Source organism: Amphiura filiformis, chromosome 2 (genome assembly GCF_039555335.1).
Source record: "Amphiura filiformis chromosome 2, Afil_fr2py, whole genome shotgun sequence".
Classification (NCBI taxonomy): Eukaryota; Metazoa; Echinodermata; class Ophiuroidea; order Amphilepidida; family Amphiuridae; genus Amphiura; species Amphiura filiformis.
The window spans coordinates 7357823-7379648 of record NC_092629.1 but is presented as its reverse complement, the minus strand read 5'-3'; the positions used below and the strand labels follow the sequence as shown (position 1 = coordinate 7379648).

The following is a 21826-nucleotide window of genomic DNA, read 5'->3' as shown; positions in this document are numbered from 1 at the left end:
GAAAAATTGGTAAATGGATGTGAAAAGTTGGCCTTGTCCCCATACACTAAAACACTGGTTACGCTGTTGTATATTATACAAATATTAACTGTCTATGAGTGTGATGGTGAAATATAATCACGAGGTGAAAGATGGATTGTTCCATTCCACGAGCCTGAAGCGGCGAGTGGAATGGAACAATATATCTTTCACCGAGACAGTTAATATTTGTTTTATATCACTCATACATAAATTCTATTACTAAAATACTATTTAAAGTAGGAAATACATTTTTTTTTTAACATAACACCATGTTTTGCTTTGATATACTTCACATTTTGGGATCCACCCCATAACTAAATCGGCGAGTCTAAGAGTCAGCTTGCGGCTTAGCGCTTAGGCAGGCGCTGACTCGGCAGGCACTATGATGGTAAAGACTCACACGGAGAGGCTGATAGTAAAAATGATAAATGGTAATCAACCAATGAACTGTCTAGAATTTATGTATGAGTGATATAACAATGAATATCATATAAACCATTATAAAAAAACAGGTAACAAGTAATGATTTAATATTCCTTCTGAGTTGTTTATATATATATTGAAGGGTGAGTGACACAAAGACGTAACTCCATTTTGGCCATTCTGAGAAAATTGAGTTTTAATATAATGGTCCACATTGACTATGTAGTTAAGTCTATGTTTCACTGGCCACTGATTTCAATGGGGGTGCTAAATGAAGTAACATACATGTATATGCGTTTATTGGAAAGTGCTCATGTTTCTGAAAATTTTGATATAAAAATCTTATTTTCGCAAAAAATGAAGGTACTTCTTTGTGTCACTGACCCCTAGATATGCACTTTATTTTACATGTTGCTCGAGGCACATTTAGTCCATTTGGCTTCTTAGAGAGAGTGACGTCAGTACTTTGTAGGAGTTACTTTGCACATATACAGATGTACCGCCTCTGACCGCAGCACGTAAACACATCAGTTCTCTGAGTCAATGTGTAATTTAACACTGCATACACTGGAGCACGCACTGACATCACTTTCTCGACAAAGCCAAATGGATTATGCAAAAACCTTCTATCATTGACGCGCAAAATTGCTGATTTGATCAATTCCCAACAACATGTTTCACAGGAGTTGCGTGTGCATCCATAAGTGTGCATAAAATGCATTGTAGCAACACAGCGTGCTAAGTGATACAAGCACAAAGCTTTCTGACACTATAGCTTACAGACACAGGTCAGTTATCATATGACTTTGCTGATAAACACTGAATGAACATATCATTGTCCCCGTCCCCATACATGACAATCTAGAAGTCTCAAAAGCCTGCCTTTAGTGATTCTTTTTATTGTCATCTAATTGTGATGAGTGAACTGTATACATTAATTTTGAGGTACTATCACAATATAACAACCTCATGTCCATTCATAAAAGCATACTGAAATATAAAATAACAATATGAAATACATCAATGATTATAAAAATCACACAAGGCAGCCTTTTGAGAAACGACAGTATATGATGCAGATGATTTGTCTAGAAAAATTTTAAGCAAAAGTGCCTACAAAAAGTGAGCCCAGAGAGAGTTTGTTGCTTTTTAAAGAAATCAGCCCTGTATAATATACCAGGATAATATATTGCAAAAAGTACCCATTCACTTAACGTAAAAGCAATTTCACTAAAACTAAATTACAAAATTAAGTGGTCGATAGATGGAGAATTTTGTTCTGCATCTTTTGATACTGCATTCGGTATGGTGCGACTCTATTTGCTGCTACTTTGTAGCAATTTGAATAAAGAGTTTTTTCGAAAGTTAAATGATTTACACTGACTTTTCCCTCAAAGCACACAAATTATCAACACAATGTAGTGAAGTGAGTGTTCATCTGTCGGGCTGCAATGAACCTGTAACAAAAGGACATGGAAATTGCCTTGACGGAGGAAATATCCAAATTTGTCACTTTTGAAACTTGACAGTTTACAATTCAAATGCGTATAACATGAGGGAATAAAGCCGCATTGTGCCAAATGAGGTATCAAAATGCGTAGCAAAATTCTCCATCTATATCTATCCACCACTTTATTTTGTAATTTAGTTTTAGTGTTTTCAAGAAATTGCTTTTGTTTTAAAGCAATAAGTGATTTGCATGAAAAATAGATTCCTATTTAAAGATGAAGCCCCACTTTTGGTCTAAATTCCTTAGGGAATTAGTCAAGGTTAAAATTCTGTTCTGTCTGTCATTAAAGTAACAGGTGTAAGTCAGTTCTCCTATGTTGAACTGGCCAAACAGGGCTTTGTGTTTAAATGTTTGTTTTCACTGATCACTTTGTCCCCTTTTAATTTTGAGCCAAATAAATGAGGTAAAACAAAGAAAATTGCTATTTCATTCCAGCGTCTACAATGTGTGTATTAAATCGCCGATCGTATTACTTCACAACAATCCTAGTATCAGACTGAATCAAAACATCTGTCTTACTCTACGTACATCCCTGTACAAATATTTTGAAGACCCCCACCGGGACATATATAGTGACTTTAACCAGGTGTAAGAGAGGTAATGATCCACTCCCTGAAAAACATGCAAGCAGAAGGTGAGGCGTTCAACAGGGGTCCCAGAATTTCATGGATTTCTGGAAGACCTACATTTGTTCAATCAATACCGACTTACACCTCTGTTTAACTACTTGATGACTGAGAACATCTGTCTTCAACTTATACATATAAATATAACTTTCACAACATAAAATTCAAAAGCTATCACTTTCCATGAGAGGTTCCAGGCCTATAATGGTCTTATGATGGTCAGCATCAACAACCATATGTGTGTGGTGTATGTCGCTATCCTGAAGCCCCGGTCCCACTTCGATATCGTCCGACACCGGTATATCATGCGCGCTGGCGTGTTCTAGTCCCGTCTGCAGTAGCGCATTGGTGTAGACGATGTCTTCTGTGTTTGTGGTTTGAGTGTCTGAGAACTGAGTACCTGCTACCATGGAGAGAGTATGCTGAGACTGGGATAAGACTATGTGCGTGTCAGAGGTAGGTGCATCACTGTCAGAGGACTTGTGATGGTCTTGGCCCAAGTCTGTAGGCACTGGAGAAGAAATGAAAGACACAACATTTGTTTATTGTGATATATCAAAATATTTGGCCAAAGCAAAGCCCAATAGTGGCTCAGAGGCCACTAAATGAAAGGGAGGCCTAAAATACACACACAAACAAGGGTGAAAATAAACACCCTACAGGCCTTGTTTCAGGACCATGAGTTGCCTACTGTAGCCCATTGAGATTAAAAATCTCAACACCAGACTACACTTTTAGTTCTGAAACACAGCCCATCACCATACAGTCTATACATATTAAGATACAAGAAATAGGAAATGGTGAACCAAAATGGGGTTTCTCTGCAATGTGAGGTCAGAGGTTGTGCTATTATTATTGAGTATTATTGTTGAAAGTAGACTTTTGAACTGTGCCATTAGATACTAGCATTACCATAATGTTACTAAACAAAAGTGATCCTGATCCTAAACTCAGGCAAAACCAGCACTTACTTTTTTACCCAAACTGAATCCTAGTAGAAAACTCTTATTTTCAACCTTGCACACAAACGTATACAAACTAAAGAAAATTTCATAATATAGCTGTACAGAACACAGTATAAGGAAGCCATTACATCAAATAGTCTTTAAATAAGCAAGTCTTAAGATTCTTTATGAATAACGCTTCCTTACGTCTGTCAGAAGAGCTTTCCAAAATTACTGATTATACACCGAGCTCTACTGAAGACTTCACACTGATCCCTATACAGAGTTACCTAATTTGCATAGGTCTTCAAGCATGGTATGTGATAACGTTATATTATCAGCCACTGACGTATGAGCGCTACTGACAACATCCTCCCTCACACTGATCCCCATACAGAGTTACCCCATTTAGCCCCCATTATACCAACCTTCAAGCATGGTATGTGATAAGGTTATATTATCAGCCACTGACGTATGAGCACTACTGACGACATCCTCCCTCACACTGATCCCCATACAGAGTTACCCCATTTAGCCCCCATTATACCAACCTTCAAGCATGGTATGTGATAAGGTTATATTATCAGCCACTGACGTATGAGCACTACTGACGACATCCTCCCTCACACTGATCCCCATACAGAGCTACCCCATTTTAGCCCTCATTATACCAGCCTCCACCGCATGGTATGTGATAAGGTTATATTATCAGCCACTGACGTATGAGCACTACTGACGACATCCTCCCTCACACTGATCCCCATACATACAGAGCTACCCCATTTAGCCCCCATTATACCAACCTTCAAGCATGGTATGTGATAACGTTATATTATCAGCCACTGACGTATGAGCACTACTGACGACATCCTCCCTCACACTGATCCCCATACAGAGCTACCCCATTTAGCCCCCATTATACCAACCTTCAAGCATGGTATGTGATAAGGTTATATTATCAGCCACTGACGTATGAGCACTACTGACGACATCCTCCCTCACACTGATCCCCATACAGAGCTACCCCATTTAGCCCCCATTATACCAACCTTCAAGCATGGTATGTGATAAGGTTATATTATCAGCCACTGACGTATGAGCACTACTGACGACATCCTCCTCACACTGATCCCCATACAGAGCTACCCCATTTAGCCCCCATTATACCAACTTTCAAGCATGGTATGTGATAAGGTTATATTATCAGCCACTGACGTATGAGCACTACTGACGACATCCTCCCTCACACTGATCCCCATACAGAGTTACCCCATTTAGCCCCCATTATACCAACCTTCAAGCATGGTATGTGATAAAGTTATATTATCAGCCACTGACGTATGAGCACTACTGACGACATCCTCCCTCACACTGATCCCCATACAGAGCTACCCCATTTAGCCCCCATTATACCAACCTTCAAGCATGGTATGTGATAAGGTTATATTATCAGCCACTGACGTATGAGCGCTACTAACGACATCCTCCCTCACACTGATCCCCATACAGAGCTACCCCATTTAGCCCCCATTATACCAACCTTCAAGCATGGTATGTGATAAGGTTATATTATCAGCCACTGACGTATGAGCCCTACTGACGACATCCTCCCTCACACAGATCCCCATACAGAGCTACCCCATTTAGCCCCCATTATACCAACCTTCAAGCACGGTATGTGATAAGGTTATATTATCAGCCACTGACGTATGAGCGCTACTAACGACATCCTCCCTCACACTGATCCCCATACAGAGCTACCCCATTTAGCCCCCATTATACCAACTTTCAAGCATGGTATGTGATAAGGTTATATTATCAGCCACTGACGTATGAGCACTACTGACGACATCCTCCCTCACACTGATCCCCATACAGAGTTACCCCATTTAGCCCCCATTATACCAACCTTCAAGCATGGTATGTGATAAAGTTATATTATCAGCCACTGACGTATGAGCACTACTGACGACATCCTCCCTCACACTGATCCCCATACAGAGCTACCCCATTTAGCCCCCATTATACCAACCTTCAAGCATGGTATGTGATAAGGTTATATTATCAGCCACTGACGTATGAGCGCTACTAACGACATCCTCCCTCACACTGATCCCCATACAGAGCTACCCCATTTAGCCCCCATTATACCAACCTTCAAGCATGGTATGTGATAACGTTATATTATCAGACACTGACGTATGAGCGCTACTGACGACATCCTCCCTCACACTGATTTCTGTCATACTAACTGGTGGGTCATCCTCTTCATGCTGTCTGTGTAGATTCATATCTGGAACACAATACAACCAATTATCATATTAAGTAATAAGTGTACATTTCTATGCAACACAATTTATCCACTGTGGAGTGGGCAGAGGTCAGACCCACACCCTGAGAAAAATAATAGACATGGGGCAGAATTAACACCCCTTATATAAACACTTGGGATAACCTTTATCATTTATAGAACCGATAAAATTCCTCTTGAGTGTCATCTTTACTTGTCTTTTACGAAATATTTAAGGAACATCAAAATATTTGAGTGAAACGCTGCTAGGTCATGCTCCCCTCTGACATGCCTTAACAATGTTTTCTTGGACACAAATAACAAAAACAGCAAATGACCCCTCCGCCGTCCACACCCACTAGGTCAGGCAAGGCGCATTGACTCGCCAGGCCGCGGTAAAGGATTCTCAAGTAGCCCAATTTTTAAGCTTCAAAAAGCGCCTAATACCGGATATTTGGGCGGATTTACCCAATTTTAACATAAAACACCCAATTAGGCGGAAAAGCACTTGACTTTGAAACTTCCGGTACTTACTGGGAAGTTACTGACCGATCAATAAATGGTCACAAAACCCATTGTAATTTCAATTTGGACCTTCAAAGACTCGAAACCTTTACAAATCGGCTAATTTGAAAGGAAAATACATCAAATTAGTGCCGCGGCCTGAGACTGACAAAAGTAGCCCAATTTTAGACAAGTAGCGGCATGCTTTTTTGAGTAGCGGCAAGTGATCGCCAAGTAGCCCAATTGTGCGCCTAAGGCACGGCGTTGGCACCACTGGGTCAGGGACTGTATTTTGGAATATGCTGAATAGCTCTTCTGGAGCCTTCAAGGAGAGCTGTTTAGAGCATTTACAATAGAATGTAAGGACAGAATGGTCAACTAAGGAGAGCTAAAAATCACTCTCCTATATCATATTTAAGGAGAGCAGTACAGCTATTGCTCTCACTCTCCTCAAAAGGCAGTTCCTGCTAGGTTCTTCTTACCATTCAAATGCATCTCAGCTTCTTGTTGAACAGATAGTATTTCACCATTTAACCCAAGACCATCATCATCTTTGAAACGGTCTAGGCCTCTCTGCAATGACAACCCATGTTGGCGCTTCTTGTGCGCATTGCGACTCCCGCTTTGAGAGAATAGCTTTCCGCACAGCTCGCATTCATAGGGCTTGTCACCTGAAATAAAAATCAGTTAATCAATATAATGAAAGACAGATAAAAAGACTAGTTTGCATCTGACGTTACTGTCAATCAAATTCCCTGCGATCCTTGATTGGTTAATTACGCGTAAAAGGAAAGTTGATTTATCTGGTGCAGATCGGAGAAAGGAATAGCAGAAAATGGGGGAAAATTACGTACTTTTACAAGGCAAAAAGCAACTTTTCTAGGCATTGTTGACATGGTGCCTTCGGAAGACCTACAAAATTAACAATAAGGCGCCAGGCGACCCGGTTTTACTGCCGCGTTCAGCAACTCATCATCATCAAGGCACTTGTAATTAACTGTGCTCGAGTTTGATTGACAGATAACGTCAGACACAAACTAGTCTTTTTATCTGTCTTCAATTATAGTTTATTAATTAATCAATTACTTCAGGAACAAACCAGAAGTTTGATGACATCCTATAAACAACAGCTTTCTTGAGGGGGTCAAAAAATCTGATTATGTTTGTAAAAAATAGTTTAAATATTGGTCAAAGTTGATCGGGTTGGAATTTTTTTAACATTTCACACTTACCTTTTAGGGAGGGAGGGAGGGAGTTGGTCAGCCTCCTAACGAAGGACGTCATCCAACTTTTGCTTTGTCCCTTACAGGCTAATCAAGTGAAATATTCAATTTGGAGCATTTTGAAATTTGACCCATGTATTATTGTTATTAATACCCTTTGACCTATATCTCATTAATTAGACATCGTGGAGATACACAGCCATTGACATTTTTATTCCTTGGGAGCAGAGGAACATTATGTGATATTTTATGACTTGATTAAAGCAAACTTAATCCCCTTGTGTAACCTTTGACCTCAATTACTAATTTGACCAATTTTGGCCCCCCCCCCTCCCCATTTCAATGTTTCCTGGTGATGTCACTGTCCATACCTGTGTGTGTTAGCTTATGCTTGCGTAGACTGGATTTCTCTGCAAAGCTGAGTCTACATTCACCAAAATCACAACAGTAGGGTTTTTCTCCTAAAAAAACAAATTTAAAGCAAAGTTTAAAACGTGTTATTCCTTTTATTATGCAACTTATAGATACTAATAACCCCACTAATTTATTGATCAACCAGCATTTTTCCAATTTAATAGAGGATGGTTAAGGGCTGGGGTATGAACGTTTGGACAGTATTTATTGTGGGACATTAGAGCACATCAGACATATCGAATTGCATTCTGAATATGAAAATCATTAAAAATTGATATTTTGATATTTAACAGTACTCGAAGTAAACGTTATAAATCTGATGATTTCTACCTAAAGTGTATGTAGCTGGGATGAAAAGCTGACGATCAATTGAAAATTTTGACCTTTCATATTGAAGATATGGATTTTTTTCCCAAAACACCAAAAAATATTGGGTCTTTTGGGGAAAAAATCCATATCTTCAATATGAAAGGTCAAAATTTCCAACTGATCGTCAGCTTTTCCTCCCAGCTACATACACTTTAAGACTATATCATTAAATTTATAAAATTTACTTTGAAAATACTATAAAATAATCTCCAAAATGTGAAAAATATCAAATTTTAATAATTTGTCATAAAATTTGTATTATATCGTGAATTTCATAAAATGAAAATTATTTGATATCAGAAAGACATTCTTCGTATTCAGAATGCAATTCGATAGGTCTGATGTGCTCTCAAGTCCCACAAAAAATGCTGTCGAAACGCTCAAAACGCTCATTCCAGTTCCCTTAAGTTTCGTCACAATCATGTTTCCCACTATGCTTGTATGATCCTGACCCCAGCCCACTCTCCATCTATAGAATGTCAGGTTGGTACATCAACCTCGAAATATTGCAGCCAAGTGTGGCACTTAGCACACATTTTCAGTGCAACATGTTACATGCTTTTATTGCAACAAGCACACACTCTAAATCATACTTCAACTGCACGTAAAAATAATCTGGGAATACCCTTGTTCCCCTCCATGAGCGACATACAGCGCTATCTCTATGTCATATTTGCTATACTAAAATCAATAACCATGTTCAATCAACAGGGAGTAATGTTTTGCCAATGTCATCCCATGATCATGATAAATATGCAAGCACAGTAAGGCAAAAAAAAAAAATATTGTTGTGTTGCCCTCAAGTGGGAAAATGGGAAATTTGGGTCGGACGGTCGGATTTTTTTTTTTTTCAAACCTTCAGTTTTTAAAAATCCCCCCAAATATTAAATAATGCTTCTTCAGTTAGGGGACATATTGTCAATTTTGACTTCTTTTGACCTGTTAGATATAAATTAAGAGCCAATCTCCCTTATTATGTACGGATTTGCGATAAAAAAAAAAAATAGAATTGTCTCTAAAAAATAATTTTGGTACATATTAGCACCAACAACTCACATGTAAAATATGAGCGTGCACAGCGCCCTCGTTCAGCTTGAAAAAATTCTTGAAATTTCAGCCTCTCTGAGCCTTACTTGCAAATGGTAAACTTTGGAGGTGCATAACATTGTGCGCCATCATTATCCCAACCTGCATTTTGCATTTTTTTAAAGTACCAAATGGTTACATTACAAAAACCAAGAAAAAAAATGGGATCTAGATGGCGACAAAATCAGCAAATCCAATGATTTGATGAAAAGCGCCCTCGTGCAAACTTCAAAGCATCATAACGGGCTGCGCCATCAAGATCCCAAGTCCGAACAAGTTTGAAATTAAAGATTTAAAGGTGAACCTCATTGAAAATAAAGTTATATATCAATGGAAAGCTTATGATGTCAGGAAGCAGAAAAGAATATTTTTTATTTGCATAGCGTACCAGGCTAGACATAATCTCCATGCAAAGATTGGATTTTGGCACCCCCTAAATTACAAAACGAAATCGTTCAAATTGGGCGCTTTCGTTGATGGCGTCAGCCCAGGGACACACAGTTACTTCCGGGTTTGATTGTAAACACAATGTCCGTGTATTACTGTGGCATGCATCGGTACAATGCACGAATTCAGTCATTGTCAACTTAAATAAAAAAAAAACTATCTTCAATAAAATAAGAATAATATGAAGGAAATATCATGATCAAATTAAGAATGAAGTTCCTGAATAAAGTGTGTGGATTTAAAAATGGGGAAGTGCTGGCGGGTGATTTGGGATAGGCCAAGCCATCCACGATATGCATAGGGAATATTACAGTAAAAGCACGAAGAGCGAAGATTAGCCAAGAACCGGAATGAAAACAGATTACAAAAAAATAACTGCTAGTGCTCGTCACACCAAGTTGAGATGAACTTATCACAATGAGAAAATGAAGGAATAGAATAAGGTACATGTACAGGATTTTTTAATTATTTCTTAGCTTTACAACCGGTCATGTATGATAGGCGAACTGTATATAGATACATACGGGATGAGCTCAGTGACTGACTGAGTCTCACTACGCCGAGTGTTTGGTATCTGCGACTGTACTGTACTTGCAGACAAAATGACCAATTTGATATTCACATTCTGATATTTCCAACTTATTGCTACTTCATCAGCAAAATTTATTCCTGTAAATGTTCCAAATATAAGGGAACGATTGATCAAATTTGCTGAAACACCCCATGAAACACAGAGGACGAAGCCCAAGCGAGTCGCTGTGTTTGTGCATATCCGTCCCTGCACTTCAGCAGCAATTTACGATCGTGTTCGGTAATCCATAAAACATGAATGTTTCACTTTTTCAGTACCATACACTGATTGTACTATCATTAAAGAATCATGACACAAGTGACAATATTTTAATTTTATTCAGATTTTAGAATTCCATCAAATAACGGTCTACTAAGCCTAAATTGTATTTATTTTAAAATAAAGTATCTGCCCGAGTATCTGTTTCTTTTAATCGCGATTGTGTGGAAAGAATGTATTACCGCAATACGCTAAATATGAAAACCTTTATATGGGCTGGATTTGATGCAATCGGCGGTTTTTTATTAATTTTTGGATTACTGCAAGACGATATTTTTTAATCAGACATTTTACAATGAATCAAGAATATATAGGGAATGTCACAAACAAGTATTTAATTTGTTATTCGATCATGATTATTCAGTCAATGACATCGGTAGCAGCAAGCATTTGCGCATGGGATTGATCCCAGCGCGAAATTCAAACTCAATTACCCAGTTATACCCAGCCAGTTATGACTAATTTTGTCAAAAATTTACGGAAAATTTATGTGTTGACAATAATTCTATTATTTCTAATATATAAAGAAGGAACCAGCAACTTGAAGATTCCTCTAATTTCAAGCTTTATTGTGAAAATCAGACTTGCCGGGCAGCTTGCAAAGTACAGGAAGCAAGTCTTGTTTACACGCTTCGAGTAAGATCACGTGACTCGCGTAACCCTGAGCTTACGCCACGAGCATTCCCAAGGTCATAGACGATTGATTTGGGTGCTTTTGGGCGCTTTGAAAAAGACCAAAAATTACAATCATTTTTTAATTTTTCAGCTTTATTGGCCATCAAAAAATCGGAAAAAATCATTTTTAATATCCTGACATCATAAGCTTTCCATTGATATATAACTTTATTTTCAACGAGGTTCACCTTTAAGTGAAAAACATTGATTTTTTGAACAAATCTGTATTAATCATCATTCAAAAAAAAAAAAAAATGCGACCCTGATTTTTCAGGATTTAGGGTCGGGCGGTTGAGGGCAACACAACAAATTTTTTTTGTTGGCCTAATGGGCTATTCCAGCTTTCTTGCTGGCTACCCCCGCTGGCTACGTTACTGCAACCTCTATGGAAGACCTTAAATCTTCAACGCAGGAAAAGTGAATTTCATGGGATTACTGGAATGTGTGACTCAATATGAAATTCACACTCCCTGTGTGAGAGATTAAGGTCATGTCTTCCACAGGGGGTGTATGGATTTCAGCTGGAATAGCCCAATGTGCAAATTGCTGAAGACCACAAAAATGTTGCCGTACCTGGATTCGTCAGAATCTCAAAACATATTTTGTCAAATTCTGGGAGAATTGAACCCTGTGCTGCAAGCGTGCCATTTGAGGTAAACATCTTTGTGTCCCATGTGAGTTCTCCCTCACCCTCTATCACACCTTCATTGAGTCATATTACTCACCTGTATGAGTCCTGACATGGTTTTTCAAGTTCCCTGCCGTAGTGAACCTCTTGTCACAGCTGTCACACTTGAATGGTTTGTGCCCTGTGTGAGTTCTCATGTGAACTTTCAAGCTTTGTACCGTGTAGAATTGTTTCTGGCAGTGAGGGGTTGTGCAAGCATATGGACGGTCATTCCTGTGTAATATAACATAATTAAGTATCATTCTTGATAAGATCCTTCTCCTTCGTCTCTCCATAATTAAAGATTGGTGTTTTCGAAGGTGGAGTATGTGAGGTGTGTGGGCCAAGCAAATTTCTAATACATCGATCCACACCGCAAAATTTGAGTATCAGTCTCGGCCTTGTATGCAACTTGCAAGACCCTCATCCCTCTCCCAAGTTCCCCTCCTCTACTTTAAGCTTTACCCAGTTGCAGTGCCAGGAAATTGAGGAGGGGGGCATTGAGGGGGCAAAGTGAATTTCGGGGGTAAAATCTATAAATTTTGCATAAAATTGCAGCAAAAAGTGGTAATTTTCGCAATTTTGGGTTTTTACTGGGGAAAAAGTTCTGACTGGGGGCATTTGCCCCCTCATGCCCCCCTCCATGGCGCCGCCACTAGATTTACCTGATGATTTACTGATATGTTCTGTGGTGATGGCCATGGTCAAACAAAGTTCCTATTATTAATAGCCATTCACACTACAATGGTGCATCAGGCTCTACAAGACCTGTGTCCCACTCCTCCCTCCCACAAATCTCCCCCTCCTTCCCCCACACTTACTGATGTGTTCGGAGGTGATATTTGAGGTGTGCTGGCCAAGCAAATTTCCTGTTACAGCCATCCACGTTACATTTGAGTACTTTGTTGCCTTTATGTGTTTCCTGGTGATATCTGTAGTGGCTATGGGACTTGAAGATCCTACTGCACTCCTCACACTTATACACACGCTCAGCTGCATAAAAAAGAAATATTGAAATACTTATTCATCATGTGATGTCTTTCTGTTTCCCCACAGAGACTTATTGTATTTCAAGTTGTATTATACTATATAATATCACCCATGTACAAGGTTAATTAGTACAATGTACTACTCAGTCGTTGTCCTACCCATTCGCTATCGTAGTCCGAGGTCACAACTACTTCCGTAGTGATGGATCAAGCGGTTGCATGACAATGTTATCTACGCTGTACACGTCTATGTTCTCTTGTTTGAAAATCAAGTTTTAGCCATTTCTTCCCACCCCTGATCTAGACCATTAAAGATGGGCTCTTTCACTCTGAAGACCTCCCACCCCTGATCTAGACCAATAAAGTTGGGCTCTTTCACTTTGAAGACCTCCCACCCGGGGCCACCCCTGATCTAGACCAATAAGATGTGCTCTTTCATTTTGAAGACCTCCACCCCTGATCTAGACCAATAAGCTGGGCCCTTTCACTTTGAAGATAACTTCCACCCCTGATCTAGACCAATAAGCTGGGCCCTTTCACTTTGAAGATAACTTCCACCCCTGATCTAGACCAATAAGCTGGGCCCTTTCACTTTGAAGACCTCCCACCCCTGATCTAGACCAATAAGATGTGCTCTTTCATTTTGAAGACCTCCACCCCTGATCTAGACCAATAAGCTGGGCCCTTTCACTTTGAAGATAACTTCCACCCCTGATCTAGACCAATAAGCTGGGCCCTTTCACTTTGAAGACCTCCCACCCCTGATCTACACCAATAAGATGTGCTCTTTCATTTTGAAGACCTCCATCCCTGATCTTGACCAATAAGATGGGCTCTTTCACTTTGAAGAACTCCCACCCCTGATCTACACCAATAAGTTGGGCTCTTTCATTTAGAAGACCTCCACCCCTGATCTTGACCAATAGGCTGGGCTGTTTTAGACTGGTTGTTATTAATGACTAACCTGTAGACTTTACTGTTGGCTTTGCTACATTTCCAAACTCTCTGGCAATACTCTCCTGAGTGGCGCTTATCAGATTAGCGTGAGCATTCTCGCCAATCGTAACAGCTGCTGTGAACGGGACGGATCTATCAGTACGTACTGCGTAGGCACTGGGAGATTGACAAATAGTAAACTAGTCTGAGGTAGACCTAATGGAGTTGAAATGTCTGTTGAGTCGCCGTCTTCACCACCGTTCAACGGCGACGCCAGTTCCTCACTGTTGCATTCCGAAAACGTAGAATCTTCGCTGGCTATATCGGTATTTGTTTGTACTACGTTGACATCGCTCAAGTCTAATTGAGTTTGTTGCATGGTTAAAGTTGGCCCCATGGACGTGCTGTTTATAAGTAACTGTACATTGCTGTCTGTAAGCGCTGCTGTACTGCATGATGCTACCGTAGATGGTAAGCTTTCTAACGATGCAACAAGTTCATTCGTTGACGTCACACGTACCGAGACATCGTGAGATTCTTTAATGGCGCCGCATGCCTGCTCCAATTCAGCACTACTTGCCATGATGAATAACCAGGTTTGTATGATACGTGTAAACACGTCAGGACTTGTCACACCAGCATGAGGTAGATAGGGGTATAGCGTAAATACAGGTAAAACAGAGCCGTCTATACATAACAGGGTAGTTAACTTCTTTTGGATTCAAAATTGCAAAACCTAGGCTTTAAATGTCGTTATTATCTCAACCTGTGAAAAGATGAAAAACACAAAAATATTCAACACTATTCAACACATGTAGTATTTTGAAAATAACAGGCATGCTACAAATCACACTTCTGGAAATGTTAAGGCAGGCTGTCAGGTGTGCTATTATTGCACTCAGTAAGAAGTTTAGGAATTGAGTAATTGCACTCAGACAGACGATTTAAGGTGTGTGAACAGTGGCGTGTCCGGGCCGGGGGGGGGCTTTAGGGGCACATTGTTAAAAATCATGTAAAATCAGCCTTTTTTTGGCGATTTTAGCCATTAAGCCCTTCACCGCAAAGCCCCTCTGAGAAACTTTGATTTTTTGTAAATACCTACTCCCCTAAATCATTATCATGTAATGAATACGGAATAAATCGCAAATTATACGTAGGGGACTAGGTCTATATGGAGGTTATTGCACATTTTGCATAGCAATTTTAATGCCCAGTTTTTGGGTCATAAACAAGCTGCACCAGAACCAATGAGTGTGGAACATTTTTCAAACAAATTCAGGCTACCGGGCGATCATGCATATCAAGCTATGCATGACTGGCAGATGATCGACTGGCAGCCTGCATTTGTTGGAAAAACTTCCCACAATGGGTTAAATTGGCTATAAATGATTGTTTTTTAAGTTGTGGAGGAAAATAATGTTCAGCACATGTTAGAATGTATGTATGAACAGGGTTCATTCATATAATTTTCATGACTTAGCAATGTATGCAATCGTTCAGTCATTTTAAAATATAACTAAAATTAAATAGGATTCTTGACCAAATACAAATGACTGAACTTGTTTCTCTTTTTTGCAATAAAAATGATGTGTAATGTTTGATTTTTGACATAAAAGAATGATAAAAAGTTATTTGTAAACTACGTTGTTATTTTGTTTGTTTGGTGTGTTTTATGCTGGGTAAAGTTATAATTTATAACTTTTATACAGTGTAAGTTCATTTTAATTACCAGTACAAAAAAAATAAATTTGTCTCATGACATGTCTCATGGGAGTTTGAAATCTAATGGGGTTTAAAAAACAACCCTAGCTAGCTTGAGAAACAAGAAAAAGTGATTGCAATGTGTTTATAAATGGATGAAAGTTATTTTGATGAATAGGGCATTTTGTGATCCACAGCATCAGCCCCCCACTTTACTCAAAGAAAGTTGAGATTTTTATGAGTATACCGTCATGACGGTGGCGAGGAAATTGCATTTTTTTTGCTGTGAAGATGCAGGGAGTGTTATTTTTAAGGATAATATCACAAAACTGAACATGTGAGTACTTTTATGAATGCAGGGTGAACCTTTGAAACTGCGACATGAGTTCCGTGAGGCGGTGCCCCGCTTTTTGCAATAGTATGGAAGTCATGGCCCTACTGTGAGGAAGGAACAGCTAGGGCCAGGCCCATGATGTGTCAGGCTATGTGTGCACGTTAATTAAAGGTGGGTAACCTGATTGACAACCTCATCCCCTCACTTTACCCCATCAAAATGCTGATTTTGGTATCAGGTAAAAGCTCATATTTTTCTCATTAACATGCTGAAATTAGGCATTCCAAATTGGTACATTTCCGGAGAAATCATCAAAAAACTGTTGAATTAGTCTCAAATATGGTATACCGTACCATATTTTAGACTACCATAATTCAACAGTTTTTTGATCATACATATCTTCGGAAATACACCGATTTGGAACTCCTAATTTCAATATGTTTTACGAGAAAAATAGGATCTCTCATTTGATAATAAAGATATCAATTTATTGCATGATCATGATGATATCATTAATAAAAACACTGTAGACTACCAAAATCACGCTGTATGTCAGTAATTCCATAAGGAATTAGTCACATTTACAAGGAACATTTACATGTTCGTTACGCATGAATGTTTGAAAGGGACGACAATATGTTATAGGTAAGTTTTAAAGAATTCGATTTTCCAAATATATCAGGTCACCTTCCTTTAAAGAACGTCACAGGCTATTCGAAAAGAGCAGGGGATCATCCCTGTACTGTTGACTGTACTTTAAGGGGGTACTACACCCCTGCCTAATTTTGTACCTATTTTTGCCTTTTTCTCAAAAATTATAGCGCATTGGGGCACAAGTAAGATATATATATTATAGGGGCAAGGACTACAACTACTGCACTGAAAATTTTATTTCAGCACAGACAACAGTTGTGGAGTTACAGTCAAAAATGAGGGAAAACCAATATTTGATCAATAAATCAATAACTACTTGTTTTGAGTTGCTGAATTTTCAGTACAGTAGTTGTTGTTTGAAAATTTCTAACTTTCGTATGAACAACCGATAGCTTGTGATACTGAAGTTAGAACGTCAAGGATTTGCGCTCATGTAACGATACCTTCACTGACCTTGTTTGGTACATGTACACGGTTGGCATACAGGTCCCAATATCATGCATATGAATAAAAACTTCTTCCTGAAGTTTCTTATTGTCTCAAAAATATGAGGATTAAGGCTGGCATTTTCGGGTCGGGTAAACGGGTAATTACCGAGATTACATTACCCGGTAGGAAATACCCTCCCGGGTATTCCAAAAAAAAAAAAAAAAAAAAATCAAGATATTTTGTTATTTTTAATATGAAAATTGATCATTTGTATTCATGTCATAGTCTATTAATGATTTCAAAATGCATTCAAATTCAATACATTTTGAAATCATTAATAGATTATGACATGAATACAAATTATCAATTTTCATATAAAAAATAACAAAATATTTTGAAATTTTTTTTTTTTTTAGGTCAACCATGAATGATCCTGGCATTTAGGTCTAGATCCAGAGACACTACAAAACCGAAATTTTTTTTTTTTTTTTTTTTTTTTTTTTGCAATTGGTACCCGTTACCCGCCTCGAAAATTGCGGAAGGGTACCCGGGTACAAAATTACCCGAAAATGCCAGGCCTAATGAGGATATTGTTCTTGACATATTACCGACACACTGTGCTATACTCCTGCATCAGTTCGTCATTATAATATTGTACTTACTAAAATCGTTATTTTGTGTACATTTTTCTGGAGTGATCGCCGGACATCAACAACATGTAGCGGCCGCCATATTGTAATTAAATACATACTTGCAACACTGCCAATTGATGACGCGCAGCCAAATTGTCTTATCTATAATTTTTCACTATCTTTTGCAAGTTTTCTGAGGTGATTGATTACAAATATTAAAAATATTGTGATTAAAATAAAATAGCATCAATTGGTATTTTCCCTTTCTTTGAATTTACAAAAAATTATTTTATTATAAGTTTTTTTCGTTAAAAAAAACCCAGGTGACCTATGGTACCTTGCAAGCTTGAGGCTCCATGAAGCGGGTGGGGAAAAAGTCGTGGGGGACCGGCGACCCAGTCAGTCGTCAAAACAACTGCGATCAAGAAAGATCGCAGAACTACAGGACCTATTACCGTTTTTTAAATGGTCAGAATTTGTACTTCGGCACCTGTATTTCCGGTTAAAAGTAAGCAAATTATCTTGCGAAGATACATAAATGTTAGCCAAACTAAATTGTAGCCAAATTTGATAATTACAAAAATTGTTTTAGAGCATTTTAAAACAGTCGACGAATCTCTGACTCGGGCAGGTATCATTGCCCATTCTAACTTTCGTATCACAAGCTATCGGTTGTTCATACGAAAGTTAGAAATTTTCGAACAAAGTAGTTGTAGTCCTTGACCCTATAATATACATATCTTACTTGTCACCAATGTGCTATGATTTTTGAGAAAAACACAAAAATAGGCACAAAATTGGCCAGGGGTGTAGTACCCCTAATAAAATACACTCATCTACTCTTGCCAAGACTTCTTGAGCATGCATGTATTACATGTGATCAATGAGAATCATGACAATGAATGTCAGACACTCATACTGTAAAACATGACTGAGTTCCCCTAGTCATGCTAGTCCGAATAATCAGACCCAGAACAAAATATTAATTAGACAATAATAACTGCGCATCATCTATTTTGAGGTCATTGTGGGAAATTGGAGGGTTTTGTTTTGGGCTGAGGTATTTCGAGGGCGGTAGCTCCCGAGAAAAAATACGAGGCCCAAAACAAAACCCATTTACAATTTCACACAATGACCTCAAAATAGATGATGCTTAGTTATTATTGTCATTCCAATGGAACTCGATTATTAGTTTCCGATTGGATGTTTGAAAAAAAGGACGAGGTCGTTATTTCATTATTCATTATTCGGTCTCTTTTCATTATCCATTATGTCAACAAAATCAATGATTTTATGAACAGCTTTCTCCAAATTTAGGTACCCCACCAGTATCAATGTATATATTGTTGATGAAAGACCATTTCAAAACAGGTATTAATGCTTAGATCATCATTACAGACATTTTGCAACAGATTGAGAAAAGATTTTATTTTTTTAAATTAAAATGAAAAGAAATTTGCAATTTTTGTAATCACCAGAAACATGATGAGGTAATCCGTAAATTTCCATTATTTACCACATCCTCTACCCCTACAACTAAGAAAAACTCCTGATTATGATCAGCAGGGTATGTCAGACATTTTGAGAGTTTCAATTTTGATTAGTTCCATCTCAATTTTCAAATAATTGACTTTTTTATAAAAATAATGAAAGTTTTGGTCAAATTGAAAAGGTGATGCGGGAGGTCAATAGGAAACTAACAATCGAGTTCCATTAGCCTTACCGTCGTATCTAATATTTTGAACAAATCAAAATGGCATTTTATGTTCTTTTATGCCATAAAACGCTATTACATATACCAGTTTTAATCATTGTTGTAACCTACCCTACAAAAAAATCAACCAGGCGAATATAACATTCGCGCCGACAACAAGAGCTACCAATCACAGAAGCGCGACGGCATCGCGTAGGCGTGTGCGTTGCCATAACGCGTTATACACGCACGCGCGCGCAGAAGTCATTGTTGCGAGTCCTTCCTATTGTCATTGTGAGTAAATGACCTCGCAATTAGTGCGCGGTCAGGCAATCAATTTCTTTTGATTGGATTACAGGCTTCGCGTATATTAATGAGGTTATGAATTTCTGACATGATCGTGTTCCCCATGCCATGCCAGACAGTACAAACAATAATAAAACAATAACATGCAAAAATGACATGGTATGACTTAGTCCGAATAATCAGACCCAGAACAAAATATTAATTTCTGACATGATCCTGTACTGGGTCTGAACTGTTTCCATATGAAATCTTGATGGCAAATTGGACAATAGAAGCACATGGTTCTACGTGACAGCTTTTTAATCCCTATTCATCAGTGATTCATGTTACGTGAATCACGCTATTGTGGACCATCCTTCTGATACTTGAGTGTTTGGACAAGCGGGACGGTCTTTTGTCTACCTCTCTGTTTGTAAACAAACCAGGAGGTCGAAATCGTCCTCCTCGCCGAATACGAAAGTCGGCGTAATAGTACGGCACTGGGTATGACTATGAATGATCCGCTTACCAAAGGTCAGAACTTGAAACTGCCTGCTTGCTTTCCCTCATCATGATCATCAAATATTGGTGCTCCTCCGTACGCAGAGATGTTATTTCTTCAATTACAAGGTAAGCCTAAAATAACATCACATAGCTCCATTTAGCAACAGAATTCAGCCATCTCCGCAGTCCTCAATGTTGAGTAAGTGTTGCCAGAAGTAGCCCAAATAATACCACTATATCCGCCCAATTAATCAGGTAATTAATTTAATAGCGAAAACCGTCATGATAAACCAAGAGAGGGCGCTCTTACGGCAATTTTAACGGTGCCTGCAGGTTTCCCCAGGTGCACTCAACTTTGGGAAGTGCCAATAATTATGTGCCTGTCAATAGGCCCTCTTTTTGAAGTCGAATATAACCGATGACCCCCGGGTGACCCCCCCCCCCTTTTTTTTTTTAGGTGCAGCTACTCAATCTCAACATGGTAGTACTTCCATGATCTCAATGACCCCTTTTTTTTCTCAGTCATAAAAAATGCTGGAAACTTTCAAATTCTCTTATTCAGGAAATTTGTCTTTTAAATTTGAAAAATCATTGGAATAAGAAATAGAATTTTGCTCCATTTTCTTCAAAATATTCTATCCGATGACCCCTTTTTTTTAAATTTTATACCCAATGACCTTTATTTAATGACCCCTTTTTTTTCATTTTGTTTGTACCCAATTAGTGACCAGGGTTCGGTTTTTGCCTAATTTACCACTGAGAAACTTGTTTTTGCCATTTCTGCTCGGTTAGACCGGCAAAAATGGCAAAAAATGGCAAACTTCACATTATAGTCTCTCAAATATTAAAAAGTAACACAGAATTAATGAATCATTCAACATATTTTTTGTCTCATCAAGTCCTTAAAATGATATAATGCCAAATTTCGGTTAAATGTACTTGAGCATCAATGAAAACGCATATTTTTAATTTCTTAAAAGGGCATTTCGTGATCAGCATTATGATGATCCCCCCACTTTTCTCCAAAAAAGTTGAGATTTTTATATCACTGGAAACCTCTGGCTACATAATGTTTATGAACAAAAAAATTCTTGCAGATTAATTCATTTACCAAAAACATCGTGCAATCTGAATTATTTACACCAGAACGCCAATTGACACATTGTCGCGGCAGTGTGATACGTAGTCACATAATACGCAAAATCAGAATCAACTGATATTTTAGGAACTTACGCTTTTTTCGTGGATACTAAAAAATTTCATAAAAAGAGGATGTAGACAAGGATCATTAATACTCTGTTTTTATTAATGATAATCATCATGATCATGTAATATATTGATTTCAAGTGAAAGGCCCTATTTTTCTCATAAACATATTGAAATAGTTCCAACTCAGTGTAGGCCTATTTCCGAAGATATCATCCAAAAACTGACTAATTAGTGTCAAATGTGGTATACCGGGTACCATATTTGAGACTAATTCGACAGTTTTTTGATGATTTCTTCGGAAATATATCGATTGAACGCCAAATTTCAATTATAAAGTGTTTATGAGAAAAATATGAACTTTCATCTGATACCAAAATCAGCATTTTGAGGAGGTAAAGTGGGGGATGAGAT

The 21826-nt window shown here is 38.3% G+C and overlaps 1 protein-coding gene across 1 annotated transcript; it reads right to left on the bottom strand.

Moving 5' to 3' along the window:
* Positions 1-398: 398 nt before the first annotated feature.
* Positions 399-20405, bottom strand: LOC140145835 (uncharacterized). Its single transcript, XM_072167520.1, is given in 9 exon segments — positions 399-3091; positions 5680-5817; positions 6801-6989; positions 7913-8002; positions 12108-12283; positions 12871-13042; positions 14003-14095; positions 14098-14740; positions 20232-20405. Coding segments are annotated over 8 exon segments (1665 nt in total). The 5' UTR covers positions 14558-14740; positions 20232-20405; the 3' UTR covers positions 399-2744.
* Between the last annotated feature and the right edge of the window lie 1421 nt (positions 20406-21826).